This window comes from Sorex fumeus, unplaced genomic scaffold (assembly GCF_029834395.1).
Source record: "Sorex fumeus unplaced genomic scaffold, SorFum_2.1 ptg000003l, whole genome shotgun sequence".
In the NCBI taxonomy this organism is placed as follows: Eukaryota; Metazoa; Chordata; class Mammalia; order Eulipotyphla; family Soricidae; genus Sorex; species Sorex fumeus.
This window is the reverse complement of record NW_026606060.1, coordinates 18,439,068-18,462,117: the sequence shown is the minus strand read 5'-3', so window position 1 is coordinate 18,462,117 and position 23,050 is coordinate 18,439,068. Positions and strand designations below refer to the sequence as shown.

At 55.3% G+C, this 23,050-nt stretch overlaps 1 protein-coding gene across 1 annotated transcript; it reads right to left on the bottom strand.

Moving 5' to 3' along the window:
* Positions 1-956: 956 nt before the first annotated feature.
* SH2D6 (SH2 domain containing 6) lies at positions 957-6,588 on the bottom strand. The gene is made up of 11 exons (XM_056119103.1): positions 6,470-6,588; positions 5,336-5,457; positions 4,729-4,829; positions 4,214-4,274; positions 3,414-3,436; positions 2,775-2,838; positions 2,490-2,568; positions 2,236-2,266; positions 1,889-1,975; positions 1,596-1,748; positions 957-1,073 (listed from the first exon to the last, which is right to left on the bottom strand). The coding sequence occupies exons 1-11, from the start codon at positions 6,586-6,588 to the stop codon at positions 957-959; spliced, it is 957 nt and encodes a 318-aa protein (XP_055975078.1).
* Positions 6,589-23,050: the final 16,462 nt, after the last annotated feature.

Below are 23,050 nucleotides of genomic sequence, written 5' to 3'. Positions count from 1 at the left end.
TGGCTTTCAGGCACGGGGTGTTCCGGGCGCCCCGCCAGGCCCGAGGCCTCCCTCTGCAGCCCCCGCGCGGGAGCCTCGGCCGGGCCTGCCGGGCCGCGCTGACCCCGCCGCTGCTAGTCTTCTTGGAACCCCCCACGAGCCTTCCAGAGCTTTCTATTCCCCGCGTGGCGCCTCCAGCTTCCGGGGGAGACCACCCCCCAGGTTGCTGGAGCGACAGCACAGTGGGGGCCCCTGGGCCCCGCGGGGCTGGGCGGCCCTCGTGGGCCGCTGTATGGTAAACGGAGTAAGTGGGGGAGCAGAGCTTAATCCGTTTCATTCTCACCACTTACTGGGGCGTCAGCCTGACCTCCCGGGTCCCCAGAAAAAAAAGAGAACCAGGGTCAGAGAGAGGGGGCTGAAGGCGTCGGTGTCCTTGCAAGGCTGCTGGCCCGGTTTGATCCTCACATAGCCCCCTCCTGCGCCATCAAGCGACCCCCTTGCACGGCTGGGTTGCGGTGACCGCAGCTGGGGACCTGAACCAGCCACCCCCTGCCCTGGAAGGGTGAACGCCCAGATTGGCCGCTGCAGATTGGGGTCGGGTTCCCGGGTGCCGGCCACACCGGCGGAGCCTCCCGGATCCCACGTCCTCCGTGCTCGGCAGAGTCGGGAAGCCACTAAGCAAGTATTTATTGAAAGGGACCCCAGCGGCAGGGCGACCGGCTTCTACCCGGGGAGGCACAGAGGGTGCTGCAGGCGGCGCGGGAGGCGCGGGCCGCGGGGATGCACGCGGCGCTCCTGGGGCCGGGCCCGGGCGGCGCGCCCCCTGCCGTCCGGCCTCGGGAGCGCAGCTTCCTTCTCGGCGGCGCTCCTGCGGGTCTGCAGGCCCCGCGCGGAGGGCTGGGGGTGGGGGTGCGGGGCTGGGCTGGCAGAGCCAGAGCCAGGAGCGGGGCCAGAGGCGGGGTGAGCATCGCTGGGGCTCAGGAGCCGATGGGGAAGCGCAGGCAGGTGAGCTGGCAGCTGCCGCTGTGTCTGTCCACCAGGGGCAGCGGGTGCTGCGTGTAGTGCTGGACCATGGCGCCCACGGAGGGGAAGAGCTGGGGGAGGCGGAGACGGGGGCGGGCACCGGTGAGCCCACCCCCCTCCGACCCCCCAGCCTCTCGCCGGGAGACGCTTCTAGAAGGAGCTCTTGTGCTCTGGGACCTCGCTGACCTTCCCCACTCCAGTTTGCCCCCTGCAACTCCCCTTCTGACTCCCACCCAGCCTTGTGGCGCTGAAACGATGCTGCAAGCCCAGTTTCTGGGTATTCCGATAAAGGAGGGAATAACGGGGGGGCTGTGCCTCTGCCTGGTCTTCCAGGGCGGAGACTGAAGATTGGGAGGGAGGCTACCCCCCCCCCCCCCCCGCACCCAGGTACCGGTCCCCCAGCGGGAAGCCTTTCTCACGGTGCAGGCTTCTGGGACCCGGACAGCCAATGCCACCCGCTCCAGGAAAAAAGACCAAAAGCTGGACTCCCCCTCCTCGCATCCCATGTCCCGGCTGGGCTCAGGGTAGTGCTGCGGCGCCCCTCTCCCGCCCACGCCCACGACCTTCTTTCTCCTCTCCCCACCAGCGCCCACCTCCTTCTGGTTCTTGCGGCCCAGGACATAGTGGCGGCCCCCGTGCAGCCGCCTAATGGGGATGTTGAAGACGTGGCCATGGAGCAGGACAGCCAGGGTGAAGGGCTGCAAGCTCTGGGGGTCTGAGCTGGGGCGCACGGTGTAGGCACCATCCTGTGGGAGAGGAGCCATTCCTGAGCCTCGTCCTCCAGAGCGCCTCTCAGACTGGACCCCCGCTCCCCTGCTCTGGGGCTCCCCGACTCTAGGAGCAAGAAGGGGCTTTTGAGACCCTCAGAGGGGTCCCTGCTACCCACCTTTCCAAATTGGAGCAGGGCTGTCTCCACAGCTTGACGGTCCAGGTTCCCTGAGAACCATGGCTGGTGGCCCAGCAGACCGCAGTCCTGTACACACACACACACACACACACATAGAGCTCAGCACTGGGCTGAGCCTCCACTGGCCATCATGCATGTCAGGGTTTGCCTTCCTCAGACCTGTCAGCCACAGCCCAGCCCATATGTGGTCATGCCAGGTGCAGGGGCTTCCTGAGAGGCGCATGGTGGGTGGGTAGGGATGGGATGGGGGGGTTTCCTGCTGGTCAGGGCCCCATCCTGGGCTCCCCACTCCCCTCTGCTCCTGTGCCCCAACCACCAGCTCTTACATTCCCAGCCTCCTGGGGCGCAGCTGCGGGCCTGTGGGGAGCAAGTGGGAAACAGGACTCAGGGGCTTTACCTCCTTCAGGAGAGTCCAGGGCACCTGGGAGGGCCCGCGTCAGCCATTGCTCTGTCTGCATCTCTGTCTCTCTGTCTCTCTGACTGTCTCTGTCACTGTCCGTCTCTCTGTCTCTCCTCTAGATCTATGTCTCTCTGTCTCTTGTCTCTCACGCACAATCTGCTGCACCATCTGGGCACACACCTGGACACCCCTGAAGTCCTTGGCCTCGGGGTCGGGGGCGTGAGTTGCTGGACGCTCAGGGTCCGAGTCAGGGCCGGGACTGGAATTCAGAGGGAACAGAGTTGAGCGGCAGGTTGGTCTGTCTGTCCTGCAGCCCAGGACCCAGGAGTGGCTTGGATGGCCGCAGGGGCGGGGTGGGGGTGAGGGGTGCTACAGCCTGGCTCCCCCAGGGAAGATGTCCCCAGCTTGTTGCACATGTCCGGGGGGGGGTGTCCCTGAGCCCGAGGGTGAGGAGGCGGTGCTCACCTGGGCTGACCGAGCACTCCAGGTAGATGTTATCCTCTTTGGGGCTCTCGGGAGGCTCTGGCTCCTAAGGGAAGGTGTGTGGGGGAGCAGGAGTTTGGGCAGTTTAGGAGGACGGCAGAGGCATAACTGGGGGCTCCTCACACCTCCCTCTTGGCAAGGAAGGGGGACCCCCACCTTTGCCTGACTCCAGCTGTGTCAGAGAACCCTTCAGCATGAGGGTGCTCAGTAGGCACTCGGGGTTTCACTGACAGCAGGACCATTGGCCAGCACTCTACCAGGGCCAGAGGCTTGGTTCTGGGCCATTTCGCCCAGCTTTGGGGGTGTTTTTTCTTTTTTTTTCTTTTTCTTTCTTTCTTTTTTTTTTTTTTTTTGCTTTTTGGGTCACACCTGGCTATGCTCAGGGGTTACTCCTGGCTCTGCACTCAGGAATTACTCCTGGCAGTGAGTGCTCAGGGGACCATACGGGATGCTGGGAATCAAACCATCAAACCCAGGTTGGTTGCCTGCAAGGCAAACACCCTACCCGCTGTGCTATCGCTCCAGCCCACTTTGGGGGTGTGGCTCGGCCTCCCAGCACCCCCCCATCAGTCGTCCTGCCAGAACCCCGGAGTGCGCTGTGGGCAGGGCCAGGGCACTCACCGCTTTGGGTGGCGCCCCCATCCCTAGAAGGAAAAGGAGATGAGTGTGGGATTGCAGGCAGGAGGGCAGGGCTGGGGGGCCAGGGGCTGGCAACTCAGAGAGAGCCAGCCTCACCCCCCATCTGCTTCCTGGCACTCCAGAACCAAAGCCAGGCTGCAGCCACAAGCTGAGCTGTGGTGGCACGTGTGTATGTGAAGAGAGGACAGGACGTCAGCGGCCACCCAGAGGCCGCCCCTCCTGGGACCGGGCAGGGTCTGGGAAGTCTGGACGGTAAGGACAAGCAAAGGTCCTCTTTGCTCAGGGCACGCCCGCCGTTTCCAGGACACTCTGGAGCAGCCCTTCCCAGGCCGCCCGTAGACCTGCTCTGCCTGGTGTCCCCGCCTGACCCCAAGGCTGCAGCAGGCCCTAGTGGCCACCATCTGCTTCTGTGTCATCTCAGGCCGCGTCACACTCCTGTCTCTGCTGAAAGCTCAGCTCAGGGGCTGGGTCCCTAATGCAGGAACAACGGGCGAGTCCAGGAGGGGACAGAGCGCCAGGGAGCACCCGGCCCTGGGGAGGGGGGGATTGTTGGGGGAGGGGCGAGGCTTTGGCAGAACAGGGAGGGGAGGATAAAGGCTGAGCCCTGGGGCTGGGGGACGCTTCAAAGGGCACGAGTGGGAACTTTGTGTGTGCAATGCCCCCACCCCCACCCCCTCCCTCGCCAGCCCGTCTGCCCCAGCATCACTGGAAGGGACCCCTGAGCCCCATCCCCCTCCCCGCATCCTCGAGTGCGGCCCCAGACACTCCAACCACCTCATTACCTTGTCTCTCAAAGGGCTGCCCTTGCTTCACGCCCTCCTGCAGGCTCTCTGCCGCCTGCCTCTGTGGGGACAAGGAGGCAGTGGGGGGGGGGGGTGTTTGGCACTGGACAGCTGAGGCACTGGACGGACCCGTGGAGGGTGGGATAGAACAGCCCCAGACAATGGGTTAGGGCACCTTCGCCTCTATTGTGTGAGGCTTTCTTTGTTCAGAATCTCTGTTCTTTCCCCCACCACCAATAAACAGGAGCGGGCATGCAGGGGGAGAGTGTTGGCAGTGACGGGCAGCTAAGTCCAGAGGGAGTCCTGGGCTTGGAAAGAGGGAGGCAGTCGAGAGAAGTGTGCCCAGCCCTCGCCCCATACAGACCCCCATCGTCCCCTGCTGTGGCTGGCGGGTGAGTTCAGAGAGAGCTGAAGCGTCCAGGAGGCGCTGGGGCCCTCCTGTCAGAGACCTCTGACACCTCTTGGGGGCTGAAGTGGGGGGATCTGCAAATGAGGTGCCTGTCACACTTACTCACCACGTAGTCTGGGGCCGGGCAGTGTGGCGGGAGCTGGACCCCCACTGCGGGCAGGGGCTGTGCTGGGGCTGACTTGGATGGACTCAGGGGCCTAGAGTGATCTGCAAGAGACCAGGGACAGGACGTTACGGGTCACTGGTTCCGCCCAGCGGCCCCCCCTTCTCCTGTGCCTTCACCTAGTCTCGGTTCCTCCAGTTCCTCCGCCCTCCCTGCTTCCCCTCGGGCTCCCCTGCCTCCCCACAGCCCGTCTCCAAGGCAACCGGAGGCGGCCAGCATCCCTGCCCCCACCTGGCGGAGTGATGGGAGTGGGATGGCAGCAGCAGTCGGGCCCCTCCTGGCACCCCCAGCTCTGCTCAGAGTCGTGCTGAGGGGGCACGCGCCCCCTGGACCCCGTGCGGGCACCTGCTTCCCCCGTTGCCATGGTTCCGCAGCCCCTCCCGCACCTCTCTCCTCCTCCCCTGCCTCTCGACGGGTCCCCTCCTTCCTCCCTCCATCTTTCTCCCTCTCTTCCTCTCCCTCCCCTCCAGGCCCCAGTGCAGACGGGGTGAGGTGTGTGTGTGTGTGGGGGGGGGGGTCTTCCCTTCCCCTGTGATGGCACCCGCCTTACCCAAGTACACGGAGTCCTCCTCAGAGCCCTGAAGGTGGGCGAGGGCTAGATTGGGGAGCAGAGCCTCAGAGGGGGGCATTTCATATTTATTCTCTTCTTCATCTTCCTCCTCTTCCTCCTCCTCCTCCTCCTCCTCCTCCTCCTCCTCCTCCTCCTCTTCCTCTTCCTCCTTCTGCTGGGCTTGCAGGAAGGAGGACTGAACACAGGGGGGCGTGAGAGAGCAGGGGGGGGCTGAAGGTGCCCTACCCCCACCCCATTCCCGGCAGCCCAGAAGCGGGCTTACCCTGTACCTCCAGGAGCTCTGGGCCTGCCTCAGAAACTGGTGCGGGACATCTCTCCAAGTCGGGGAGTCTGCACACGAGATGCCTCATCTTCCCCCATCCCACCCTGCGCACTGAGCCTGACGCTCCCCAAACAAGCAACCCTTTGCATTAGCAGGTTCCTGAAGACGAGGAACTGCTTTTCCGGAGGGCTTTCCAGCACTGCACAGGCCCAGGGAGCCAGGTTCTGGTTTTGTTTGGGTTTGGTTTGGGGGCCACACCCGGCAATGTTCAGGGGTTACTTCCGGCTCTGCACTCAGGAATTACTGCTGGCGGTGCTCAGGGACCTTATGGGATGCCAGGGATCAAACACGGGTTGTTCACGGGAAAGGCAAATGCTCTATGGGCTGTGTTATCACTCCAGTCCCTGAGAGGGGCCTCCTGGGACACTCATGTCCCCCTCGCCCTGCCCACCTCTGGTAGAAGAACAAGACCCCAGAGGTTTAACTGAGCTGGACTATGGATGCGAAGCCGGGGGTGTCCCGGGTCCTTCATGGAAGGCTTTCAGGGGACCCCATTCTGCCAGGCGCCCCTCATTCGATTGCACCACTTACCTATATCTCGTGGTGGTGGGATGGGAGGCTTCAACCTGCAAGCAGACCAGAGTCAGCTCTGCCCGCGGAGCCCTTGCGTTTGTGTGGAGTTGACAGAGCCCATCACCTTCACGAGTGTGTCAGCGGTGCCCCCTGGAGGTGTGCTGCAGTGGCACAGGGGCCAGGGGAGTCCTGATGTTATCGTGGAGTGGCGGTAGTGCTAGCGGACTCTGAGGAGGGCAGTGCCCAGTGGGGAAGCAGGGAGAGCCCCTCGTACTCACGGGAGCTTGCTTCGGCTGAGCTTGTCCTGGAAAGAGTTGAGGGGGGTCAGTGCTGCACTCAGGCCCGGACCCTGCCAGCAGACAAGCCCCCAGGGTTCCCCGGAACCCGGTCTTACCATGGCCGATGTGAAGGAAATTAACGTCCTCAGTGTCCTGATGCTCTGCCACAGAGGAGCTAGGCACAGGAGTCCTATTGTCCCCATCATTTGCATCTCCCGGCCACCAGGAAGGTGGGCCTGCGGCTGGGGCTTCATCCTCTGACCAGTCCTGCCAGGGCACACCCTGGCTGCCCCTCCCCTTCTCCCCCTCCACTGCTGCTGCTGCTGCTGCTATGGTCTGTTTCTCCACGCCCAGCCGGGCCCACAAAGCTGGGCTCAAAGGCTGCGCAGTGTCCACTCCACCCTCCAGTGCAAACACACCTCAGGACCAATCAGTCAGGCCACACCTTTCCCAGTTCTCGTGACAAGACACGAATAGGCAGGTAAGACCCCCAGCGCAAGTGCTCAGGCATCTTCATGCCTCTGGCGCTGTAGGACACGTGGCCACCAGGCTCCGAGGGTAGACACTCAAGTTACACCTTGGCATTTAGTTGGGCAGCTTACTTTGGGAACGATGCACTGATTCATTCAGTCTCTTTTTTTTTTTTTTTTTTTTGCTTTTTGGGACATGCCCGGAGATGCTCAGGAATTACTCCTGGCGGTGCTCGAGGGAACCAGATGGGATGCTGGGAATCAAACCCCAGTCAGCTGTGTGCAAGGCAAACACCCTACCCATTGTGCTATCGCTCCAGCCCCCACCAGTCAGTCTTGAGGGGGAGTCTGCTGGAACACTGTTCCTGGAGGCACCCAGGCAAATGAGGCAGGTGGTCTTTCCTCTCTGGAGGTTCACTGTGGCCCCAGGACTTAAGAATAGGCATCCCCCACTTTCCAAGAGTTTGTGTGTGCCACTTCTCTTGGATGGAGCCTTGCAGTCAGTGCCCAGGTTGCGGACCAAAGGAAACCATTTTTGCACTTTGGTGATGAAAAGCAAAAATGTGGTTCAACTTCTTCACTTTCCACTAGGGGAGGAACAGGCCACCTAAGTACTGTGTGGGGATCCTCGGACTCCAGGCTTGGGAGCTTTGGCCTTGACTCCACTTTTTGTTCAACTTATAAAAGGTTTTTGGGCTGAAGAGATAGTACAGCGCATAGGGCATTTTGTGTGTGGCAGACCCAGGTTTGATCCCTGGCATCCCAGAAAATCCCCCAAGCACGCCAGAAGTAATCCCTGAGCACAGATCCAGGAGTAAACCCTGAGCACTACTGGTTGTGGACCAAATTAAGAAAACAGAAAAAAATGTTAAAGGTCGTCGTCGTCGTCGTCGTCGTCGTCGTTGTCCTCCTCCTCCTCCTCCTCCTCCTCCTCCTCCTCCTCCTTCTTCCACACCCAGCAATGCTCAGGTGTTATTCTTGTCTCTGCACTCGGGAATTACTCCTGGCGGTGCTTGGGGGACCATTGAGATGCTGGGAATGAAACCCAGGTCAGCCGCAAGCAAGGCAAATGCCCTACCTGCTGTGCTATTGCTCCAGCCCCAAAAATGTTAGAGGTTTCGATAAGGATTTTCAACTTTCAGATATCAGGGGAAACCTGTATGAGTTCAAGTCAGTTTTCACTGCTGGGGGGGGGGGGTTCCCAAGCTGTGCTCAAGAGGCCTAGGGAGCCCCACAGGCTGTTCTCAGTTAACCAGATGGGCAGTTTAATGCAAGAACCTGAGGATGCAAGGTCCTGCGGCGCGGGCGTACTAGCCCACAGAGGGGCGCACCTGAAGATGCTCGGGGGACCATGTCGTGCTGGGAATCAAGCCAGGCCTGGGCACACTAGTCCTGCATCTGCCCATGGTGCCCTCTTATTACTAGTGTTTACAGTTTTCACTTTGGGTTCATACTTGGTAGTACTCAGGGGCCGCATGCTGCTCAAGGCTCACTCCTGGCTGTACTTCTGGGTCTTCGACACTCAAAGCATGACACTAAGCCTGTGTGCTATCTTGCCTATGTAAGTTTAATTCCCCCCTTTCCGGTTGAGGAAATAGAGCATTAGCTCAAATTGCCACTACTACACACTCTGCCAAGAGATTGAGCAGCTTTCCCAAGTGTGGCAGGGTGAGTATCAGAATCGGCTTTACACAACACGCAAAAGGAGAGGGAGAGAGCGCGCAAAAAGGAATGCCCTGACACAGAGGCGGGGTGGGGTGGAGGGGACAGAGTGGGGGTGGTGGGAGGGATGCTAGGACCATTGGTGGTGGAGGGTGGGCACTGGTGGAGGGATGGGTACTCGATCATTGTATGATGAGGCGCAAGCATGAAAGTTTGTAAGTCTGTGACTCACGGTGATTCACTAATAAAAAATTAAAAAAAAAAAAGAATCGGCTTTACCGCCAGGCTTGTCCAGCCAAAAATCTCTGTGACCAGGACTGGAGTGATAGCACAGCAGGTAGGGCATTTGCCTTGCACGCGGCTGACCCGGGTTCAATCCCCAGCACCCCATATGGTCCCCCGAGCACCACCAGGAGTGATTCCTGAGTGTAGAGCCAGGAGTAACTCCTGAGCATTGCCGTGTATGACCCAAAGAACAACAACAACAAAAAAAACTCTGTGACCACTAAGTCGAGTGGGCCTGGTCTCAAAGTGTGTGTGGACTCTCTTTCCGTGAGGGAATGAGGGTGTCAGAGCTGCCTCCAGGAGTCTCTCTTCCATGCACAATGGTAGTGAGCCAATTTTGGAACCCTGAGTGTCCAGAGCACTGGGGTAAGACTGCTTCAACCAAGCAATGAGGGGGCTGCAGAGGGCATGAAGGGTCGAACACAAGCTTTGCTAAGGGGAGATCAGGTTTGGTCCCCTGAGCACCACAGATAGAATCCCCCAAGCAATGAGCTGGGAGTAGCCCCTGAGCATGACTTGATGTGACCCAGAAACCGAAACCAAACCTGCAAAAATGAACAAATCAATAAAACCAGGAAGGAGGAAACTGAGACCAGGATGATGATAGAAAGACCTTTGCAGAATTCCAACTTTCCAGGACTGAGAGCTAGTACAGCAGGTAGGGCACTTTCCTGGCATGCAGCTGACCTGGGTTTGATCCCCAGCACCAACAGAACCAGGAGTAATCCCTGAGCACTGCTGGGTGTGGCCAAAAAAGTCCCCAACTCAATAGGACACTCATTTTCTGATATTGATTCCTCTGGTGATGTCAGTGCAAAGAAGAAATAAATGAAGCTCCTGTCTTCCACCTTTGGAGGAAGATTTTTTTTTTTCTGGGGGTTGAGGGGGCGGGGAAGTTTCATGTTTGGGGACACACCAGCAGTGCTCAGGGCTTACTTCTGGCTCTGCACTTAGGGATCACACCTGACAGTATTCAAGGGACCATATATTGTGCCAGGGATCAAACTCAGGTCAGCAAGACAAGTGCCCTACCTACTGTCCTATCACTCCAGCTGGATGAGAGGAAGACCAGGTCATATTTAAGCTCTGAAAGCAAAAATGCAATTCTGAGATCTGAAAAGGCATCACTGGGGCTGGAGTGATAGTACTGATAGTACAGTGGGGAGGGCGTTTGCCTTGTACACAGCTGACCTGGGTTTCGTCCCCAGCATCTATCTCATATGGTCCCCTGAGCCACATCGGGAGTAATTTCTGAGTGCAGAGCCCTGAGCATCACCAGTGTGACCCGAAAAGCCAAAAATAAATAGATTTAAGGCATCACTGCAGTACAAAGAACTGAGAAAACAAAAACGAAGGAACAGTCCAGGCCAGAGGTCAGTCTCCTCGCTAGCTGGACTTTGTCCCATTTGGACCCTAAGGGATGGAGTGGGGGTGTGACTTCCTCCTGGAGTCAGTGGGTCAGAGGGCACAGAAGGTTCAGACAGCCCTCTCGAACCCCAGACCAGGAAACTTTACACACATCCTGCCCTGGCCTAGGCTGCTCCCAGCATCTGTTCTCAGCTTTGCATAGGCAAATGCCTGGGCCGTGAGCAAAGGGGCCGGGAACAGAGGTGGCACTCATGCCAGTCAGTGAGGAGGGCAGGAAAGAGGCCCAACCACTTGTCTCACACGGTGTTCCTGAACAAACAGCTGCTCGGCACACCTCACTCTGGACGTCCTCTTCCTGCGTCCTCGGTGCAGGTTGCTGACGCACAACCAGAACTGTGCCGCAGGGTGAGTGCCTCACAGTGGAACTGCCTGAAATTCGCATTTCTAAGGTTTCAGGCTCCTCTCCCAATATCAGCAGCACGTGGGCGGGTTTTGTGGTTCTACAGAAAGTGATTCTGGGGCTGGAGCAATAACACAGTGGGTAGGGCATTTGCCTTGCATGTGGCCGACCCGGTTTCGATTCCCAGCATCCCATATGGTCCCTCGAGCACAGCCAGAAATAATTTCTGAGTGCAGTGCCAGGAGTAACCCCTGAGCATCGCTCAGTAACCCCAGAAAGCAAAAAAAAAAAGTGATTCTCCCTGTTTACCAGATCTCAGCTACCTACCGATCTCCAGTGAGAGCAGGCTACAGCCTCCTGCATAAATCGCCCACCAAAGCTAATGATTGCTAACGCTGCCTTTCCACCGTTGGTGATGGCTTCCCGGGACCTTAAGAACTGACTGCTGAAGGGTCAGGGACATGGTGTAGGGGTATGGTGTTTGCTTGGCACCCAACTGGGTTTGACCATAATGGTTCTCTGAGCCCCGCCAGGAGTGATCTCTGAGCACTCCATGTGGCAGACCCCAGTTCAATCCTCTGCAACTGCAATGTCCCCCCAAGCACTGCCAGGAGTGACCCCCTGAGCACAGAGGGTGAAGAGGGCCCTAGCATCACTCAGTATGGCTCAAAACCCTTGCTGCTGCCACCCCCCCCCCCCCAAATAATTGACTACTTCTGGACCTGTTTTCTTTTATGGGGATGAGGTGGGGTATGAGCCATACTCGGAGGTACTCAGGGCATCCTCCTGGCTCTGTGCTCAGGGATCACTCCTGGAGGTACTCAGGGCCCATGTGCAGCGCCAGGGATATGTCAAAAACAGTAACAATGAATGGTCCTCATTCCCCTGACCCTGAAGGAGCCCCCACTATGTCATCGGGCTACACTTGCACGTGACAGGGACGAATGGAGATGTTACTAGACCCGCTCGAGTGAACTGGAGAACAATGGGGTTATAGTGATAGTGAAGGAGACTATGTCCAGTGTGCTCAGGGATCACTCCTGGCAGTGCTAAGGGAAACATATGTGGTGCCAGGGATTTCCTCTGGGGAGACAGCCCACAAGACAAGACTGCCCTTAGCCTCTGTACTGTATCTCCGATCCTCATTGGAGGATGTGGCTCCTAACACACACACACACATACACACACACACACACACACACACACACACACACACACAAGTAAGTAAAGTACTTTCTTAGCTGTGTTCATCTTGGCCACTTCCACATACCACAAAAACTTGAGCACAGGGGTGCAGACACTCCTGACATGGGTGTCATTGTTCCCTTTCAGTCTTGAGTGGGCGCCTTGTCTGGGGAATGTGCTTGCCAGTCTTTGGCTGCAACACTCTGGTCCCTTTTCAGCCTCCTCCTTCCAGCCATGCCTTCCAGGAACCCTCAGATGAGTTCCCACCAGGGCAGTGTCTCCCCACGGCCCACCACACTCCCGGGAGCAGGTTTACTCCGGAGCTAGACAGCTGGCTCCCACGCACCTGTATGCTCTCCAAGCAGGTAGCAACAGTTGTTTGGTTCCCACACGACTCCCAAGGGCCCAGCCCACAGTTTAGCAAGTAGCAGATTCTCAAAAAAATATTTATCACAACAAAATAACAAAAGGAAAGGGCAAAAACGTTAAAAAATGTATGGTGATAGAGTGTTTGCTTTGCACGCGCCAACCCAGGTTCGATTTCCAGCATCCCATATGGTCCCCTGAGCACCGCCTGGAGTAATTCCTGAGTGCACAAGTCAGGAGTAACCTCTGTGCATTGCTGAGTGTGACCCAAAAAGAAAAAAAAAAAAGGTATGGTGGAGGAAAGGACAACCAATGTGCAACTGAGGCTTAAGTTGAGAAAGCAGATGTCTGGGAGTGAATAATATTCAAAGCCAACTAAATCCCAAGTTACAAAAGCTTAATATTAACTGTCTTCCTGGATCTATACAAAAAGGACATGGCTTTAAAGTAAACTATTCAAAGACTTATATAAGGAGAGGATAAAGGCGATATTTCACTCATACATATAAAATCATAGATTTCTGAGGAATCTGACCTTACAAGTTAACAGATTAAGGGGAAAAGCTGATTAACTGGTTGGGGAGGAGAGCACAGGGAAAAGTTTACAGATAAACACAACGGAATGGAAGTGCCTCAGGAACACTGTGATAAACCTGAGTTCCTTGTGCCAAGGGAAACAGAACATACCAATATCGTCCTAAAATATTTAGAGCTACATTCCAATAAACACAGAAGAATGGAGGTGCTTCAGGAGCATTGTGATGGGATCACCCGAAAAACCTAAGCTCTCTGTAGCAAGGAAGAAAGGACAACCAATGTTATCCTACAGTGGATCTCAGAGTGTAGCAGGAAGGGTGCTTATCTTGCATGAGGCTGATTTGATCCTTGGCACCCCAGAAGGTCCCCTGAGCCCCACCAGGAGTGATTCATGAGTGCAGAGTGAGGAGAAACCCTGAGCATTACTGGATGTGGCTCCTAACACACACACACACACACACACACACACACACACACACACACAAAATTTTGGGCTCAAGAGACAGTAAAGCGGGTAAGGCCTTGCACGTGGCTGACCTGGTTTGATGCCTGGCACCCCATATGATCCCCGAGCTTCCACAGGAGAGATCCCTGAGCACAGAGCAAGGAGTTAGCTCTGAGCACCACCCGAAGCAAAAGTCAATCCTCCCAAAAAATGTTTGTTATTGCTGCATATTCAAATCTGACTCAATGACCACCTCTTGACAAACATCCTCTCCTCTGTGTATGCCAGGCTGGCCCCTCTCCTAACGGACACGACCACCAGCCTCGGCTTTATATAGTAGCCTGAAGGCCTTGCCTATTTGTTTGAAAATGTATGTGTGCGCGCGCGTGTGTGTGTATGTGTGTTTGTGTGTGCTGAGTGGAGAGGGTAGGGGAAAGAGGCCTGGCCTTCTGGCTCCCTCTTAGGAAAGGCTGGGCACTCAGACTTGAGGATATGTCTCTATCTGTACGTCCTTCCTGGATGGGTGTGGAGGGACCCACGATCACCCTCCCCACATAGCAGCGGAAAAGCAAGACTAAAGCCAAACCGGAAGCCCGGCCTCAGGCCAAGGCCATCTAATTATACACACAAGACCAAGGCGCAGCTTCCCCTGCCTCCTCCCAGGACGCTGGAGGAACAGAAGCTCTTTCCAAGTGAAAGTGCGACCTCTGGTGGTTGGTCACGGAACAGGTGGCTGGAGCGAGGAACGGGCGTTGTCTTGAGGACCACCAGCACGGGCCTTAATCTCTTTACAGATCCAAGCTCATTGTTTGAAGCTTGAAGAAATATGGGAAGTGCTATCAAATAAAGTATTTAAAAATATGTACAAACGGGTCAGAGAAGGGTTCAGGTGCTTGCTTTGCTTGTGGCAGGCCCAAGTTGATCCTCCAAAAGGGATCCCTGAGCACAGAGCAAGGGGTGGCCCTCAAACAGACAAACAAGGGAGCAGAGTGATAGCACAGAGGGGAAGACGTTTGCCTTGCACACGTCAACCTGGGCTCGACCACCCATTCTCATCTGGTCCCCCGAACATGCCAGGAGTGATTCTGAGTTCAGGAGTAACCCCTGAGCACCAGCGGATATAGGCCCCCTCTCCCACGCAAGCAATCTAACACTTTCAAATTAAAATAGACTACTTCAAGCATAATTCTACTAAGTGAAAGGCGTTATTAAAATAATACATTTGAGGGGCTTGAGTGATAGCATAGTGGGTAGAACGTTTGCCTTGCAAGCAGCCAACCTGGGTTCAATTCCCAGTATCCCATACGGTCCCCTGAGCACTACCAGGAGTGCAAAGCCAGGAGAAACCCCTGTGCATCGCTGGGTGTGATCCAAAAAGCAAAAAAGAAAATGTCACTGTCACTCCCGTTGTTCATCAATTTGCTTCAGTGGGCCCAGTAATATTGTGAGACTTGTTACAAAAAAGAAAATGTCACTGTCACTCCCGTTGTTCATCAATTTGCTTCAGTGGGCCCAGTAATATTGTGAGACTTGTTACTGTGTTTGGCATATTGAATACATCACAGGTAGCTTGCCAGGCTTTGCTGTGCGGGTAAGATACTCTCAGTAGCTTACTGGGCTCTACGAGAGGGGCGGAGGAATCGAACTTGGGTCGGCCAGGTTGGCCGCATGCAAGGCAAGCACCCTACCCGCTGTGCTATCGCTCCAACCCCCCAAAAATACTAATAAAAATTTTATTTTAAAATATTGTTAATAGACTTTATTGAAATTATTCATATATCAAGGATATCTCTGCTAAAATATGAATCTTGAAGAGGCACCAATGTGTAACCAAGTTCAGCTGCAGATACTTCCGTGTGGAGAATATGTATGTTCCTAAGTCCCTCCAAGTCCCAAGGAGGACAGAAAGCAAGGAAGGAATGACCCAGAGAATGTGGCACCCTACTCGCAGCCACAATCTCTGGACAGACCCAGGCACCGGGCCCTGTTCCAAGGTCATTAAGGTTTGACACCCACCATGCCTGCCAGATCCACAGAAGCAAGGTGGGCACCAAACAGCCATCAGCACATTTCAGGAGAATCAAAGAGGTTCTTTCTGATTCTGATGCTAAGCACTGGAAGGCAACAGCTCCCAGCCACCGGAGGAAAACGAACTTCCTAGTCTCCAGGGACTGTGCAACAATAGACTCTCCATATTTCTGGAGTTTTCTCAGTCCCTAAGGGCAGACAGGCTATTCCACAAAAGGTTGTTGGTCTGTCTCCCAATATTTGGGGAGACAACCCTAAGACTTTCCAGGGCAGAAAGGGTGTGCTTAAAGAGCCCCTGACCAGCTAAAGCCATCCAACAGCCCAAGGGAACCTGAATGGTCAGCGTGGAATATTATTCCCCAAGACATTTCTAATTATCCCAAGACGAAATGCAACATTCCTAGCAAATCGCTGGTTTTTCAGGAAAACATGGAACACCCCTGACGTTAGAAAGACACCGCCATTATTTCACAGACCAGGGTTTTCCTAGGTTCCTTAAGGAACAGGGAATGCTTTTGGCAAGCAGGAATTGTAAAGCAGAAAATTTCCTGGATGAGCAGACTATGTAAAGCCCGACAACCGGGCTGAACTCCGATTATGTTGCTGGTGTCACTGCTCCTGATACAGGTGTAACCTGAACCCCACCCGCGAGCCAGAAATCATCTCGGCAGAGCCGGCCTGGGCCGGCAGGTGGACGTGGTGGGACCTCGGCACAGTTCAGCCCACGCGCAGGCTGGACCTACGGGAGCCCTGACCCGTGCCCAGGGCTCGGGTAAGTCCGTCTGATGCTCCCTGGGCAGCCTGGGAGCTCAGGGCCCGAGCTCTGGCGCTAGATCCTGAGGATGAGGAGGCGTCCCCAGGCAGTGCTGCAGCCCGGTGTCCGGTCACGGCCTCCGCCGTCCCTACCGGGTCTGCGTGCAAAGTGGCCACTGGGCACAGGAGGCCAGCGCTCTGGTATTAAGACCCCATTCTAAGGCCAAGGGGATCCCATCCATCCCTGGGCTTCCCTGCAAGCCACCCATGAACGGATGAACGCAGCCCCGGCCGCGTCTCTGTGTCTAGACTGCTCTTCCCTCCAGGTAAGGGGGGTCGCTCCAGGCACCCCAAGAAGGGGGTCTGGGGGCACAGTCGAGCCCCAGCATGAGGGCCAGGTTCCAGCACCATCATCTCCTGCCCAGTAACTCGACTTGTTGGAGGGGCAGAGTCAGGCTGAGACCTGGGGAAGGAGGGTTCGGGCGGTCGGCCCCAGGGCCCAGCAGTGGGTGCAGGGTGGGACGCTGAGCCCGTAGACAGAGGCCGCTAACGGGGGCCCCCACGCCCAGTGGCAAGTCCAGCGCGCCCGAGGCCTCTTCCGGTCTGGAGCGCCCGCCCGCCTCCCCGGCCCCGCCGCACAGCATTCTGGGATTTGTAGTTCGCGTGGGGCAGGCCAGCGCGGCCCAGGAGCGCGGGTGTTGGGGTTCATGTGCGTTTTCTGTGTCCGGATTAACCGCGGTGGCGTCCGGAGTGCAGACCTCGATCCAAGGACCCAATGGGCCTGGGTTTTCCTTAGGGACGACTGGCCGCAACTACTAGGGCCACACCCCCGAGTCCCGAGGTCACCTGGGACTTGTAGTCCCTGCGGACGTGGAGCTGTTGGGTGGAGCTCGTTGTGGTTTATCCTTTACCTCGGGTTCTTCTCTTGCGTCCTGGATCTGGACGTTAGGTGGGTGCTGGGTTCAGAATTTGTGACCCACTTGTCCTGTCTTTCCGCCGCCGACCCCTCCCGTGATGCATCTGCCGACTGGTGCTCGACAGCCTCCAGGTCTAGGCCAAGTCAAGCTCGCAGCGCCCTGGGCGCTCAACTAGAGGCCGTTTGGAAAGGCTGGAGAGAAAAGACCAGAATAGTCTGGTGGGCACGATTGGGAAAGATGACGCTCCGGCTTTTAAAATTTGCTACCGCGATTTAAAATGGTGGCTCAGAATGATGAACAGGACCTGCTGGGCACATTAAAACTGATTACAGAGTGGGCAGATATAATTATTTTCCAAATTTTTCAAATTTCCTATAGAGGATAATAAGAAAGGAGTGGCTCTTGGGACCCAGAAAACCAAGAAGTGGAATGAAAACAAGTCGTCTACATATTTGCTTTGGTGATTAAAAAAAAAATCCAAACAAGGCGCATTCCAACTCTTTATTAATTTTTGGTTTGAGGAGCCATACCCCTCAGTGCTCAGGACTTACTCCTTGCTTTGTGCTCAGGGATTATTCCTGGCGGGCTTGGGGGCCCTTATAGGTTGCCAGCAATCAAATCTGAATCAGCCACATACGAAATAAACTCCTTCCCTGCTGTACTACTTCTCTGGCCCTGTAACTTTAGTCTATACTACGAAGCTATGGTAATCAAAACAATGTGATATTAGAATAACAGTAGACCACAAACAAAGAGAATAGACTCCAGACACCATATATAGTTTTTCATACATGAACAGTTGTCTTGCCACAAAATAGTCATGAGCATAAAACAGCTGGAAGATGAATAACAAACTCCAAAGTATGAAATAGGATCACAACGTCACAGTATACACAGAAGGTAATTCAAAATAATGGAATACTTGAATCTTATATTCCCCAAAGCACAAATAATTGGAAAAAAAACATACATATCACTGGTTTCACCGATGTGTCTAGGGATTTGACTCCAGCAACAAAAGAAATGAAAGCAAAAATAAATGGGATTATATCAGGGACTAGAGTGATAGCACAATGGGTAGGGTGTTTGCCTTGCATGCAGCTGACCCTGGTTCGATTCCCAGCATCCCATATGGTCCCCTGAGCACCGTCAGGAGTAATTCCTGAGTTCATGAGCCAGAAGCAACCCCTGTGCATTGCCAGGTGTGACCCAAAAAGCAAAAAAAAAAAAAAAAAGGATTATATTAAAACAAACATGGGGCTGGAGCGATGGGTGATGGTGCAGTAGGTACAGTGCTTACCTTGCAGGTGGCCAAGCTGATTTCGATCCCTCGTATCCCATATGGTCCCCTGAGCACAGAGCAAGGAGCAGGTCTTGAGCATTGCTGGTGTAGCCCAAAATTCAAAATTTAAAAAAATTCATTAATGAAGGGCTGAACACTTTACTAAGAGACATGCAAATAACTCCCACTTGTGGGGAAAAGCTCATGATCACTAATTAGCAGGGAAATACAATTAAAAGGTCAATGAGCTATCTACCGACAGAGTGAAGTAAAAGGAACATTCACATACTTATCGCAGAAATTAAGTTGTTCCAGCACCTATGGAAAACAGCATGGAGATTTCTCAAAATATTAAAAATTGGTGCATCATACGACTGAGCAACTCCACTTTTAGCTATTTAATTTGCTCGAGCAAATTAAATAACATAAAAGAAAAATTGTTGGGGAACAGTTTTCGCCCCAACGGTGCCTGGACACGTTGCCCACTGGGCCTGGGCAGGCGCGGGGGTGAAGGATAACGGGCACTGGGAGAAACACTCTCCAGGAGCAACTGATGGCTGTTCACTTTATTGTCAGATACACACATATTTTACAGAAGGTCTCGGCTTAAAAGAAAGTCCAATCACATGGAGTTCAGTATTATTGGCCTATCATCGCTCCTTCTCTGCTATGCCCTGGTCTAATCTCAGTCAGTGCTAGATGCTGTGGTTAGGATAACTTGCTAAGCATACATGACAGTTTCTGTGTCTAGGGCTCATGTGACTAGGAGGCTAGTGAGGCTCAAGGCCAAACATCCTGTGCTGACACCCTGTTCTTGCTAACTTTGCCCAGATACTCCCTCTTGCGAGGCTTTGCTTCTGGGCTGCTTTGCAAGATCAGGTCTTATCTGCACTGATGTCTGTCACCCTGCTCTGCAAAAAAAAAAAAATTAAAAGAATATAAAAACACTAATAAAGGATTTGGAGAGACAGCACAGCAGATGAGGACTTTGCCTTGCATTCAGTTCCCTACACCCCATCTGGTCCCCCAAGCTGCTCCAGGAATGGGTCCTGAGGACAGAGCCAGGACTAAGCCCTGAACACCTCTGGGTGCGGCAAAAAAACTGAACAAAAAAAAAAAAAAGAGAGAGAGAGAGAAAAGGAAAGCTAGTTACTCAGATCCTTGGTCTTTCCGGGGGTGGGGTAAATAATCTAGAAAATTCTTTATTTGCAGACAAAAATTACACAGACTGGCCTATAATTTACTTTTTAAATGTCTGTTTGTTTTTGGTGATGCTGGGGATCAAACGTAAGGCCTAACATAGCTTACATTTATAGCTTTATAGCTGATCTGTTTCCTTGGCCCCGCTGATCACAATAGAAGACTACAAGCAATGCAAATGAACACATTCAAAGAAATGTTTGGGGGGATTCTGACAGTGGAAACTTTAGTACCACAGCACACCCCTGTCCGCCTCAGGGATGTGATCAGAGAGGCCAGCCTGGCGCTCCCACCACTGCATGCATTCCATAGGTATGATTTTGAGGCCAGAGAGGGCCACATACATACCTACATATGTATGACAGGTGAGTTAGAGAATCCTTTCATCTCAGGAAAAACTTTTACCCTTGGGCTTCAGCCCCTCACCGGGGGACCATGAGCACTGAAGCAGAGAGTCAGTTTTTGGGGCTGCCAGAGCCCAGGCAACCAGCCTGGAAATCAGTCTCAGGCCTCCCTCTGCTGGGACCTTCCAGCCAAGGGCTCGCCCTACAAGTAGAAGTCTATTTTGTTGTTGTTGCTGTTTTCTTTTTTTCTTTTTGGGTCACACCCGGCGATGCACAGGGGTTACTCCTGGCTCAGCACTCAGGAATTACTTCTGGTGGTGCTCGGGGGACCACATGGGATGCTGGGAATCGAACCCAGGTTGGCCGCGTGCAAAGCAAATGCCCTACCCGCTGTGCTATCATTACAGCCCCTTCTTATTTACTTTTGACTTTTTGTTTTGGGGCCACACCTGTTGGTGCTCAGGGATCTGGGAGAGGGAGGAGGGGACCATGTAGTGAGTACTGGGGATTGAACCTGGATCAGCCAAGTGCAAGGAAAATGCTTTACCCATCACTCAGGCCCCCAAGTAGAAGCTTATTGTTTTACTTTAGGGCCACACCCTAAAGGTGTTACTCCTGGCTCTGCATTCAGGAATCATTCCTGGTGATGCTCAGGGGACCATAAGGGATGCCAAGGATTGAACCTGGATTGGCCACATGCAAGGCAAGCACCTTATTCTTAGTAATCTCTCTCTGGTCCCAGAAGTTTGTAAACAATAATGGTAGGGCCAGAGAGATAGTACAGCGGGAAGGCATTTGCCTTGCACACATCTTGCTCCTGTTTGATCCCTGGCATCCCGAATTGTTCCTTGAGGCCCAGTCAGGACTTATCCCTGAGTACAGAGCCTGGAGTAAGCCCTGAGCAAAGACAGGTGTGACTCCAAAACAAAAACTCAAACGAAAAAACAGAACCCAAACAATGGTAAGGGGAGGGAGAGCGTGCAGTCCATGCATGTGCCTGAACTGGTTCAACTCCCTGAACACCACTGGGTACACCTTTGGAGCCCTCAACACTTCTGGGACGGCCCAAGTACCACCAGAACTTCAGGGCCGAAGCAGCACGAGTCACATCCTTGGGCTTGAGCAGAACCCACAGACACTAGGCTGAGAATCACGGCCAGACCTCCTGAGCACTGTTTGGAAGGTCTCCCTGCCCTCCCTCCCCCAATAATAATGGCAATAGTGTCTTGCACAGTTCAGCCCTTCATTCCTCTCAGAATCTCCCATAGATGATCTCACGGGATCACCGAAATCCCCCAGGGAAGGAGGGATGGGGTGATTGTCCTGGGTACACGGGTAAGGAGACAGTGGCTCAGGCTGAAATGTCATTGCCAAGGGGACAGAGACTGGGAATACTAGAATTTTGCTCTCTGATCTCTTCAAACATTCAGTGGGGTGGGGGAGGGGGAGTTTGTGGCATCTCCTAAGCAATGACTGTGACTGCAATCACAGAGGTGTTTCTGACGGGGGGCCTGGGTGGTGGGAGCTGACAGTGAGGCAGCAGGCCGGGTGACGGGGTCTTTGGGGAGTCGAAAGTGTTTCGGATCTTATTTGGATTGTGGCTGAAAAGTTTTCCCATGGAGGCTGCAGGAGGCCGGGACACTAATGCACAGGGGCTGGGAGCCCCAGGAACAGTGGGAAACCATGGCGAGTTTCAGAGGAGAGATAGTTAGGGTGAGCGGTGGACCGTCGGGGAGGGGGGTTAGATTAGAAAAGGGAGGGTGTTTGCTCTGTGCCATCCAGATGGATGATTCCCAGGTATGCAGGAGAGGGTGGGTAGAATCAGATTTTGAATTGCATCCCTTACCTCACCCCCATCAGAGGACCTTGGAGAAAGTTGTCCATATTAGGATTTTTGAGAAAAGAAGAATTAGGGCCAAAGAGATGGCTCAAAGGTCTAATGAACAGTATGCTTTACATGTGGCAGCCCTGATTCTATTCTAGGCATCATATGGCCCCTGAGAAGCATAGGAACCACTGTGAGCACAGGTCACTGTGGTCCAAAGCATGAAGGAGGAGGGGAAGAAGGAAAGGAGGAGAAGGAGAAGGAAAGGAGGAGGAGGAAGAGGAGGAGGAGGAGGAGGAGGAGGAGGAAAGGGAAGAAGGGAGGGAGGAAGGAAGAAAGGAAGGAAAAAGGGAAGGGAAAGAAAGAAAACAAGCACAAAAAGAAAAGGTGAGTGGTGGGAGTGGCAGGGTAGGGCACTTGCCTGCAGGCGGTAGACCCGGGTCTGGGGCGCTCAGCACCCCATGTGGTGCCCTGGGTCCTGCTAGGAGTGACCCCTGAGCATAGAGCCAGGGGAAGCCCGGAGAGCCGCCGGATGTGACCTCCCATATTTTTTAAGAGGAAAAACGTAAAAGAGAGAGAGAGAGAGAAAAATAACGGAAGGAAGGGAGAAGGCGAGGGAAATGGGCCAGCCTTCCCGGCAGCGTGCGGCGCTGACCATGCTGGGTGGCCTCCCGAGATGAAGCGCTGACCGTCCGGGCACCGACTGGCTTTGCAGCCGCCCGGGCTGGCTCAGAACCCAGGGGCGATTCCCGGTCCCGCGGGGCGCGCGGAGTGGGCGCCGTCGGGCTGCCGGGGGCGTTTCCCGACGCCCAGCCGGGCGACACGCGGGTTTCCGGCCCCGACGGGGCGCGGCGCGGCGCGGGCTCAGCAGCGCCCCCCGGCGGCAGCGGCGGCGGCGGCGCCTCCCGGTGAGTCACCGCGGCGCGGACGCGGCCAGAGCACCGAGCAGGACGCCGGCAGGCGAGTGACTCCGGGGTCTCGCTCTCTGGCTGCGGGTTCAGCTGGGCGGGGGTCGCCTCCCCCGTACCCGCGAGGGAGGGAGCGCGAGCGGGCGGGTCTGTGCAGGGGGCGCTGGTGGGGGCGCCCCGGTCGGGGGGCACGGGGCGAGGCGGCGCGTGCAGCGCGGGCCGGGCCGAGTGAGCAGCAACTCTGGGGACTCGTGTGCCGCCCCCTCCGCCCGCTCCGGTGAGGGGCTACCTGGGCAGGTACCTTCAGGGTGCAGCCCTGCGGGTCCCGCGCTCGCTGCAGCCTGGGACCTGCGCGGCCCCTCTCTTGCACGGTGCCACCAAGGCCAAGAGTTTGGAGGGGGTTGTGGGGGGGGGGGGGTTCACCTGTTGCTCTCACCTTCCACACTCTGCTAACCCAGGAGCTGGGGTGGGGGCGTGGGGGGTCCAGTGCAGGGCCACTGCTCCCAGAGGTGCTGGGCGCCGGTCCTGCTAAACCCCCAGTGCCTGGGAGAGAGAAGTTTCTGGGGTTTGAGGACCTGTGATTTGAGCCTTTTCTCTCCCCTCTCA

Bases quoted from the DNA above. Each gene is read 5' to 3' on its own strand.
- SH2D6 (XM_056119103.1), bottom strand. From the start codon at position 6,588: ATGGTAAGACCGGGTTCCGGGGAACCCTGGGGGCTTGTCTGCTGGCAG. The intron at 4,275-4,728 runs GTGAGTAAGTGT...TTGTCCCCACAG, and splicing joins GCCCGGCCCCAGACTACGTG to AGGCAGGCGGCAGAGAGCCT. The intron at 2,267-2,489 runs GTGTGTGCCCAG...TGCTCCCCACAG, and splicing joins AGGACTTCAGGGGTGTCCAG to GCCCGCAGCTGCGCCCCAGG.